At 40.0% G+C, this 10,351-nt stretch overlaps 1 protein-coding gene across 1 annotated transcript; it reads left to right on the plus strand.

The window, feature by feature from the left end:
* The first annotated feature begins 328 nt into the window (after positions 1-328).
* LOC115797542 (butyrophilin-like protein 2) lies at positions 329-9,507 on the plus strand. The gene is made up of 7 exons (XM_030754134.1): positions 329-519; positions 3,390-3,731; positions 4,279-4,492; positions 4,669-4,733; positions 5,044-5,148; positions 5,423-5,888; positions 9,384-9,507. The coding sequence occupies exons 1-7, from the start codon at positions 405-407 to the stop codon at positions 9,427-9,429; spliced, it is 1,353 nt and encodes a 450-aa protein (XP_030609994.1). The 5' UTR covers positions 329-404; the 3' UTR covers positions 9,430-9,507.
* The last annotated feature ends 844 nt before the right edge of the window (positions 9,508-10,351 follow it).

Genomic DNA, 10,351 nt, shown 5'->3' on the forward strand with positions numbered 1-10,351 from the left:
AATGTAAGCAAAGATATTAGACATATAAACACATCCTGCTCCCAGGATGTGTTTCAAGGTCTCACTGGCAAAAACTGAACAGCTTAGTTTCTTTGCTCACTGCTCATGACTTTTGCCTGCATGTTCACGTGTGTAAAATTAAAATACACAGTTCACAGTTTGAAAAAACAAATGACACCAGCATGAATTAATAAGCAAGTTGTCATAAGGAAACTGCAGGGGAAATCTGCAGTCAGCTGAGACAGAGGAAGACACGTTTCTCCCTCTGAAAACGCTGTGTCCAGATAAACAGACAGTATGATGAAAGTATTACCGTCATGAGCCCACCGAAGCCCTACTTTGCGTATATACCACAGTCAAAACTGCTGCTCATCATTTTGCTTCAGGCTGCTCTCTGAGGAGCCATGGAAGACATTAGCAAAGTTTGCGTCCTTTTTTGCCCCTTTTTTCAAGCCCGTGGATCCCACAGGTCGTTTTTTTGCGTGTTCCTGCTCGCCGTGGTCCTGTCTTCTTGTACAGGTAGGCTTTATATGTAGGCTGCAGTACAGGGGGTTATGGCTTTCATATTTGCTATATATTTATTATCTCCCCTGTGAATCATCGGGGGGTTTAAGGTTTTTTCAGTCTTCAATTAATTCAGTCACAGCTGCCACCAAATCAAATGATGCAAAGTAGAGATGAACTATTAAAAAATTAAAAGTCTGAATTTTCTGTTTGTTTTTTTTCCGAAAAGGTCTTTACTCTCGGTACTGCAGTAAAGGAAAAAGTGGGAAAAAAAATAGGAATTTTTGCCCACTCTTCTTTGCAGAATTGTTTTAATTCAGCCACACTGGAGGGTTTTCCAGCATGAAAGGCCCGTTTGCAGTAATCAGGCCTGGGTGTGGCTAGTCAAACTGGATTGAGCGTTCTAAATAAACAAACAAACAAACAAAAAAACATGTTTAATCACAGTTAATTTATGATTTAGGAAAATTCTGTTTTTTACCAGAAAATCCTGAAGGAGAATGTCCGGCCGAGAGTTCATGCCCTGAAGCTCAGGCACATTTGAGTATGCAGTACGACAATGATCTGAAACACCAGCAAGTCCACCTCCGAGTGGCTCAAAACAGGCAAAATGAAGGTTTTGGAGTGGTCTAGTGAAAGGCTGGACTTAGATGCAATGTTTTAGCATGACATTCATGCTTGAAAACCCTTCAGGGTGGCTGAATTAAAACAGATCTTTAAAGAAGAGAAGCAGAGTAGCTCCAATAAACGCTTCTCACTTCTTGAATTTTAAAGTTCAGCATTCGGTTGTAGTCAGGGGGAAGTTTACTGTAACAGAACAACATGGCTGAAAGATTTTTGGATGTCAGTTCTCAGATTTCTTCATGTATGTGAAAATTTATTCACTTCCTTAAACAATAAGCGCTTATAATACTACCATTTAAGCAATAACACTCATACTGTACCTGGTTGTTGTTGCTGTTACCTGCTATTTCAGTTTCAGCTGTTGATCATATCACACTATGACTGAAAGTTTGTGGTTTTAGTCAATTAAAACTGGAAACACATCAATGTCAGCGTTTGTAGTTTCATTAGGAATGTGTGGCATTAAAGGAGGTCAAGTCTTAAAAAATAGAACGTGCTTATTTGAATGTTTTGTTTTGCTCATGTCATTAAATGTTGGTTTAAAGAGTTAGTGGTTTGACTTCATCAGCACATAAAAAGTAAATATATTAGTTTCAGTCATTTTCAAAAACAAAAGGCCGATCTGACTTTGAAAATAACAACACCACATCCATCGCACTGCTTCCCCAAAGACTTCTATACAACCACACTTTCTGGCCACCTTGCTGAGGCAGTACTCAATCGTAATGAAAAATAAATTAAAGTAGAGTCGAGTAGAGTCGAGTTGAATCGAGCAGGTGCTTTTTAAAATGTAAAATCCCTTTAGAAATCCTGTTTTACGGCAGCTGACAAATACAGTGCTGCTGCTGTTTGTGTGTCAACAGTAAATTATAACAATTAAAAAAATATACAGTAACTTGACTTCGTATTCGATACACAGAGAGTAACAAAGTGTGATTATGGTTTATTGTTAAAAACAGCAACAAATGTTAAAGTGTGGTTTGTAAAGGGCAAGCTGTCAGCTGATTCTTTCTCTCTCTTATTTATTTATTTTTTTTGCAGTGTACAACTTCTTGCTTTGTCCAGTACTTAACACTCAGTTCTGGTCTTGCTCTCTCTCTCTCTCTCTCTCTCTCTCTCTCTTTTTTTTGTAGGTTTGCTGGGAATTTAGTGCTGCTTATGATAAAACTTGCAGTAAAGGGTGGGTTTTAAAGGAAGAGCTGTCAGGTGATTTCCTATTTTTACTGCAAAACAGGGATTGTGGTGGTTGTTGTTTTTCTAACAGATGTCTTCCCATAATCGTCACTCAGTTCTGTGAGTTGAAAGTAAATGTAAATGTTTTTCTCTAAACAGTGACTTGTGATACACAGAGTTCAGGAAATTCATTTTGCAAGAACAAACAGGATTTTCAAAATTGCATAACTTAGTGGGAATAAAAGAGAAGTAAATGTTTGCATGCATTCAGAAGTATTTTCGTGTATGTCTGCGTGGCTTTCAACACTTTCCACATACCTTTTTAACTGCTTACAGGCTCAGAAGAAAAAACAACTACTGTATGTTACATAACAGTGGAGTTCAAACCATTTAAAGAAATCAGTTCTGCAGCAGAAATGCCTCCTTTTGTTCTAATAAGAGTGTGTACAGAGCAGAATGTTGGTTTCTCATCTTTCCTACAGAACCCTGCCAGCAGTTAGTCCTTATTAGTTAAAAAGTTAAAGAAAGCTTCCTATTCTGATTTCCTTCTCCATGTTTTGATTATTGGAGTCTGCTAGAATAGCTTTGCATGATACACACCTCAAAGTACTTTTTATTTTTATCCATCCATCCATCCATCCATCCATCCACCCATCCATCTTCTTCCACTTATCCGTTTCAGGTTCATGATTAACTGCAGTCTATACATCTACATTGGCTTTGTTTTTCCAGCCCTGGAAGTTTTCATTGATCTGCTGTTGTCGGTGTTTCTAGTGAAACTTGCATCTCACAAATATAAACTTTCAATTTATTGAAAATGTTTCATAGTGACCTAAAGCAGAGTCTGTGTAATTTCTTTTAGCAAACATTTCTCAAGCAGGAGAAAATACATTTCTTTGCATATTTTAATTTTGGTGAGTCCTGATGTTTACTTTAATAGATTTGGGGCAACAAATGGAGTTGAGTAGAGCAGAGGAGTAACCGAGTTGTTGTCACACAGGTTAAAAAAAAAAAAAAAAAGTTTGAATCAGTTTTTAAAAGAAACTAATTAGCTCCACTATGTTTCGATGTGTTTTATCTATTCACAGGAAAAATGTCAGTGGATACTGCACAAAAGATTGTGGCCTCTGTAGGTGAAACTGTCCTTCTGCCCTGCAACACCACCATCAAAGGTGATGTGCCAACAGTGGAGTGGACTAAAGAGGGTCTGTTTCCAAGCATTGTCTTCCTGTACCGGGATGGATGTGAGACCTTCGAGATGAAGAATCGGGTCTTTCAGTACAGAACAAACCTCATCAGGCACGAACTTCACCATGGAAACCTCTCACTGGTGATTTCCAACGTGCAACCAAACGACGGCGGAAAATACCAGTGTGTGATTCGGAGGAACAAGAAAAAGCAAGTCATCTTAAGACTGGAGCTGTTTGTAGGTATGTCTCCACTTTGAGATGCTTTGAAATCACAGTCTGTCTGAGATTTGTTGCTGATCATTTACTGAACTTTACTGCCATAGTTTACCATCTGTAATTGGTTCTTCCAACACGGTAAGGCAGCCTTTCACAGAGTTGGTTCAAACTGGTTCTAACAGTACTTCAGTAACATTCCCGGGAATTTGCTGGAACACCTTTGGCAGGATGGTAAATTTACTGCAGGAATGACAGGATGCAGTCATTTCAAGAAAGAGCAGAATCTCAAAGGAATGTTTCCAACATCTTTCCATTCTTTGTTTTAAGCAAAGTTATCGTCTGCAGATTGAACTGCTTGTTTCAGGGCATTTTCACCCACATCATATGTGGCAAAGGTTCAATAAGATACAGATTCTTGGTCAATGTCTCTCATAAACTTCAGATGATATTTCCTAATTGTTTTCCACACTGATACATGTTATAAAGTCTTGTATAAACAGGTGAATTGAAATGTTGGTGTGAAAGGTCAAAGGCAACGGCTTAAATAATTCTTATCTTCTTATTTTTGCAGGTGCTGTTTCTGAGCCGAGACTCTCGGTTGTTCCAGGTGTGGGAGGTGGACTGACTCTGCGGTGTGAGGCCAGGTGCTGGTTCCCTGAGCCTCTGATTACTCTGTTTGACAATCAGGGAAATGAGCTCAGTGCTGAAGACCCAAGGAGAAATGAAGACTCCTCAGGGTGTTTCACAGTCACAAGAAGAGTGATTCTGCAGACTGCTATCAACAGGTCTAATATCATTATAATACTTAAAGATTACGAACTTTAATCTGGCTCTATCTGGGTCATTTTCTTTATTGTCCTCAGGGAAGTGGGATTGTTAAATTATTACAGCACAGCACAGAGTTTTCTTTTCCCGACAAAATTATGTGAATAAAACTTAAATGTGTGTTTTTTGAAAACAGGGTCACCTGCAGAGTCCACCAGCCTGAGATAAAACAGACCAGGCACTCTGAGATTTACATACCAGGTACACCAGAGCTTTAACACACCTGGATTACATAAAACTGATATTTGTGTCTATGCTTTACGATTCGTCCAGCTCTTCTAAACACACAAACACGCACACACACACACACACACACACACACACACAATGCTGAAAATTTTAAAATAAAGTTAATTTTGAATGTCAGGAAAAATGAGTTTCTGGTTATCATTGTTTATTTTAGTGTTACTTCTGTTTTCTCTAATGACTGTAAATTTTTTTGTGTGATAACAAATGATGTCGCCTCATTACATAATTTTTGAAAATTTTAATGTTCTAATGTGTTTTTCAGGTGAGTGCCTGGGAAGCAGCACCAAAACGATTATAATCACTGTCTCAGTGATGATTGTTTTAGTCGCAGTCATTGCCTGTTTAGTTAAGAAATGTGAATGCTCTGGTGAGTCTTTTTTTTTTTTGGTATTACTTCATTTTTAAACAAATTATTTGTTCATTAACTGAATAAATTTGGCCATCAAAGTGTGAGAATATTTTAAAGATATTTTAAAAAGCAATCTGTTGCAAAGCTCAGTGGGATTGTGATGACGTCAAAGGTCTTATATTTTTTTCTTGTCCAAATAGAGATTCTGCTTGTAAGAACAGTGAGATGTCAAGATTGGAAAAAAAAAAAAAAAGCTAACTGAATGTTTCTTTGTGTGTGTGTGTTCATATAGTGGGAAGACAAAAGTCGAGCCTTGAGAAAAAACAGATCGTCCGATTAACTACTGAGCCAAATGACCTCTATTCTGTGTTGATTCAAGTCCAACAGTCCAGCCAGTCTACAAATGACTCCAGATCCTCACAAGGCACCACAAAACCTGTCATCCTACCCCCACCAGAGTCTCCCCACACCATCAGCATTCCCAAACCAGAGGCCTCAGCCAATAGAAACCATCCAAACTCTAACAGCTTAGCACAGATCAAGGATTCAAGCCCTGCCGTTTCAGGACTAAATCCAGCACCAGGCTGCCAGCTAGCACTGAGCACTCAACAAATAATGGTTTCATCAGATAATGGTGCTGTGTTGTCCAGTCCTCCTGCAGATTCAAAAGAAATACATCTTGCCCGTTCGAAGAGTCTGCTCATGTCCAGGTCTCGTACAGGTGGTGCACATGCCCTTCAGCGCAGCAAGACCGTCACATTGTAGAAGCAAGATGGCGCCGGTGTGTGTGGCTGCTCGTCTGTCATTCTCATGTTTGTTTGTGTTTATATTGTTTTTAACCTATGTCATTTATGGAACTGAGTCTCTGCTGGTGTATGATCGCCGAACACTACTGGACCTCCAACCTTCGGTCCAGGACATGGTGATATTTGGTGTTGGTGGACAGCAATCCTTGCCCCCGTTTCTGTCGGAGATTCCGAGTCATCTGTGGCGGGTTCCTGCGCTGCCTTCCCGGCGGAGACGTCATCGTCGTCGCGGAAGAAGAAGCGGCCGGCTGGTGAAGCTGAAATTTTACCTGACGCACTCTTCTGCTTCTACCCGATCGGTGCATGGATCGTTTCTAGGATCTCGTGTGCCTCAGCGTTTCCTGGATCCCGTTGATGCCTGTTTGGTGCCCATTGTCGGCTTTGAAGCCCTTCGGCCCCGCCGCCCATGCCCTCTCCGGCTCAACATGCGCCGACAATGTCTCCGAAACCTGAGACCGCTGTGCCGGGTTTCCCGACTTGTTGGAGCCCATGCTCCAGTTCCTGTCAGGATTGGCCTGGTAAATGCCAGGTCGCTGGCGAATAAAACTTTTATTCTTCGGGACTTTTTTAGTTCCCGTAACCTGGATCTTCTGTTTGTGACTGAGACGTGGCTGAGTGTTGGCGAGTCCAGTGCTCTGTCTGAGCTTTTACCAGAGGATTGTTGTTATTTTAACTCACCGCGGGCTTCAGGGAGGGGCAGAGGCACAGCGACTGTTTACAAACAGGACTACAAATGTAAGCAGTGCTTTCTACAGTCGTCATTCTCCAGCTTTGAGTTTACCTCGTTTGAGATGAGGCACATTAACCCGGTTTTCTGCGCTGTGGTTTACCGGCCCCCCAAATACAACAAAAACTTCATAAATGACTTCTCTGATTTTCTAGCAGGGATTATACCTAATTATGAATATGTTCTTATTGTTGGAGATTTTAATATACATGTGTGTTGTCCTGATAAGCCACTGGTAAAGGACTTTTTAAGCCTTCTTGACTCTTTTAACCTGGTACAGGCCGTACCCGGCCCTACACATGAGCACGGACACACACTGGACCTGGTTCTTTCCTGCGGTCTGCCTGTGACTAACCTGGAAATCTGTGACTCTGTATTCTCGGATCATCTGCCTGTGTTATTCACTGCTAGTTTGACACGTACTGCAGTTAAAACTCGCGCTCCTGTTCGGCGCTGTCGGGTTATTAACCCGTCCACTGCCGCTCAGTTTTCTACTGCTTTTTTTCACCTCTGTGGTTCGTTTGACTTTCTCTCCTCTGATACAGAAGAGCTTATTTCTTGGTTCTACTCTTCCTGTCAAACCATCCTGGACTCGGTGGCTCCATTAAAAACCAGGCAGCCAAAGACTAAACCTGAGCCGTGGTTTAATGACAGAACTCGTGCTGTGAGGAGGGAATGTCGCCGAGCTGAACGAAGGTGGAAAAAAGATAAACTGCAGGTGACTCTTCAAATTTTAAAAGACTGCTGGCGTCACTACCAGAGCACGGTTAAAGAGGCAAAAAGGGAATACTTTGCAAAAATTATTTCCTCCAACAGCCATAACCCACGGGTTTTGTTTAACACTATTAACTCTGTGCTTAATGCTCCACAGAATGCCTGTTTGGAAGCTTCTCCTGATACGTGCAATAATTTTCTGCGTTTTTTTTATTGAAAAGGTTGCTAGTACCAGGGCTCTTATCACAGCTCCTGGTTCTGACCCCTCTGTTTCAGTCCCTTGCTCTGCTGTTTTCACTCAGTTTGAGTCTGTGACTCTCTCACTTTTAGAGGATGTGATTGGCCATATTAAGCCATCAGGTTCCCCCCATGATCCTGTCCCTCCACGATTTTTTAAAGAAATTTTATCTAGTATAGGGCAGCCTGTTCTTACCATTATAAATAGCAGTCTGTCCTCAGGTGTGGTCCCTGCTATTTTTAAACATGCAGTAGTCCAGCCACTGCTTAAGAAACCTGGTCTTGATCCTGCTGTGCTGGCTAATTATCGGCCTATTTCCAAGCTGCCTTTTCTTTCTAAGGTTTTAGAAAAAATTGTGTACTGTCAGCTGAAACAGTTTTTAGATGAGAATAGCACCCTGGAGGTTTTTCAGTCAGGTTTTAAAACCCTTCATAGCACAGAATCTGCTTTATTAAGGGTTTTTAACGACATCCTTCTTGCATGTGATTCTGGGAACCATGTTGTTCTGGTTTTACTTGACCTAACTGCTGCCTTTGATACAGTAGATCACAACATTTTAATATCTCGTTTACACCACTTAGTAGGCATTGGTGGCACTGTTCTTAAATGGTTCAGTTCTTACCTGGCAGAGAGAACTTTTTCTGTGAGCATTCTTGATGCTGAATCATCTGCTGCTTCTCTGCCATGTGGTGTACCGCAGGGCTCAATTCTGGGCCCACTGCTTTTCTCACTGTATTTACTGCCTCTGGGTTCTATCCTCAGAAAACATGGAATCTCATTTCATTGTTATGCTGACGATTGTCAAATTTATTTGCCCTTGAAGAAGAAGGATATCCATTCCATAAAACATCTCCTGGCATGTCTAGGTGATATTAAAGCTTGGTTGGCCTTGAACTTTTTAAATTTTAATGAAAAGAAAACAGAGGTAATGGTGTTTGGACCCAGTGGCTCCTGTGAGTCCTCCTCTGTTGACCTGGGACCCTTGGAGGTATATTTTAAACCCATTATTACTGATCTTGGTTTTAAGGTGGACAGTGATTTTAAATTGGACAGCCAAATCAGAGCTGTGGTTAAGTCCAGTTTTTATCATTTGAAGCAATTGGTATCAGTAAAAGCATTTCTATCTAGGCAGCATTTTGAAACAGTGATCCATGCTTTTATTTTATCTCGACTGGATTACTGTAATTCACTTTATTTTGGAGTCAGTCAGTCGCTACTCTCACGTCTGCAGCTGGTTCAAAATGCTGCTGCACGACTTTTGATGGGAACTCAAAAGAGAGAGCACATGACCTCTGTCCTGGCCTCACTTCACTGGTTGCCTGTACATTTTAGGATTCATTTTAAGATTCTTATGTTTGTTTTTAAATCTTTGCACAATCTTGCCCCGCCTTACCTCTCTGAGCTTCTTCACCCCTACATACCTTGCCGGTCTCTCAGGTCAGCAGACCAGCTGCTCTTGGAGGTACCAAGATCAAGAAGGAAGCTCAGAGGGGACAGGGCTTTCTCTGTTGTTGGTCCTAAGTTATGGAATGACTTGCCTTTGCAGGTTAGAGCGGCCCCTTCACTGTCCACTTTTAAAGTTCGTCTTAAAACCCATCTTTTTTCCTTGGCTTTTAACTCCAGCGGGATCTAGTTTTAAACTGTTTTTTTTTTTTTAACCTGAAAGAGTTATTAAATTGTTATTTATTTGTGTTTTAATGTACAGCACTTTGTGTCAGCTGTGGTTGTTTTAAAGTGCTTTATAAATAAAGATGGTATGGTATGGTACATACAGGTCTAAAATGCCTTACAAATTCCTGAAAAATGAAACTTGAAGATTGATCGAGATACCTATCTAGATTAAAAGAGGAACCACAACTGAAACAAAACATTTTAGGTCAATGACTAAATCATAGTGAAAGCTGTTAATTAGATGGCAATTGGGGAAGTTTTCTATTTTTTTTAAAGTTTGCATTGCATGTGTACAAAAGGCTTGATCCCACTGAGCCTCTGAAGCCAGTTAAATGGTCAGTTGTGAGCAGATAAGATCTCCATAGCAGATTACTTGAAGTAGTAGTAGTGGCAGTAGCAATAGCAGTAATAATAGTATCATAAATAAATAAAAATTATTATATTAGCACTCTGTAAAAAAAAAATACTTTTGATAAAAATTATAATCCAAAGCTGTAAAAGTATTCAGTGAGGGTCAAAGGTCTGTGCTATAGCAACAATAATAATATTTTCTTTGTGGATTCATCGTCTGACTTTTTTTTTTTTTGATGAATTGTTTAATCGGCAAAAGGGCGATGCCATCAGATGGTCCAAAATGCCACATTATTTACAACAAAAAAGTTATAGAAGTTAAAAGGAAAAGCAGCCAGAATGAAAATCATTTAGTGTGCTGTATTTTTTCTCCACATGAAAAGTATAATTTTATGTCAACCGATTTTTCATTTCAATTAACTTTTATATACTAAATAAGTCAGTTTAATAACAAAGCATTACACTTACTAACAATTCAACTTTTTTCTTACATGTATACACAGTAATGTACTTAACAGTTGTCATGTAAATGTATGGTACTGTTAGGCCTCTCACAGTGAATATATTTATTGGTTTAAATTATTCTGATATTAGAATAAAAAAGATGCTCTTAATATTAAGAAACATTATGTTCAGCTGGTCAGTTGGGTATGTGGGTATGAAGCTGCCTGAGCTCCAGCCAAAGTAAAACTCCAACACAGGCAGCAGAGCAGA

Source organism: Archocentrus centrarchus, chromosome 18 (genome assembly GCF_007364275.1).
Source record: "Archocentrus centrarchus isolate MPI-CPG fArcCen1 chromosome 18, fArcCen1, whole genome shotgun sequence".
Lineage (NCBI taxonomy): Eukaryota > Metazoa > Chordata > Actinopteri > Cichliformes > Cichlidae > Archocentrus > Archocentrus centrarchus.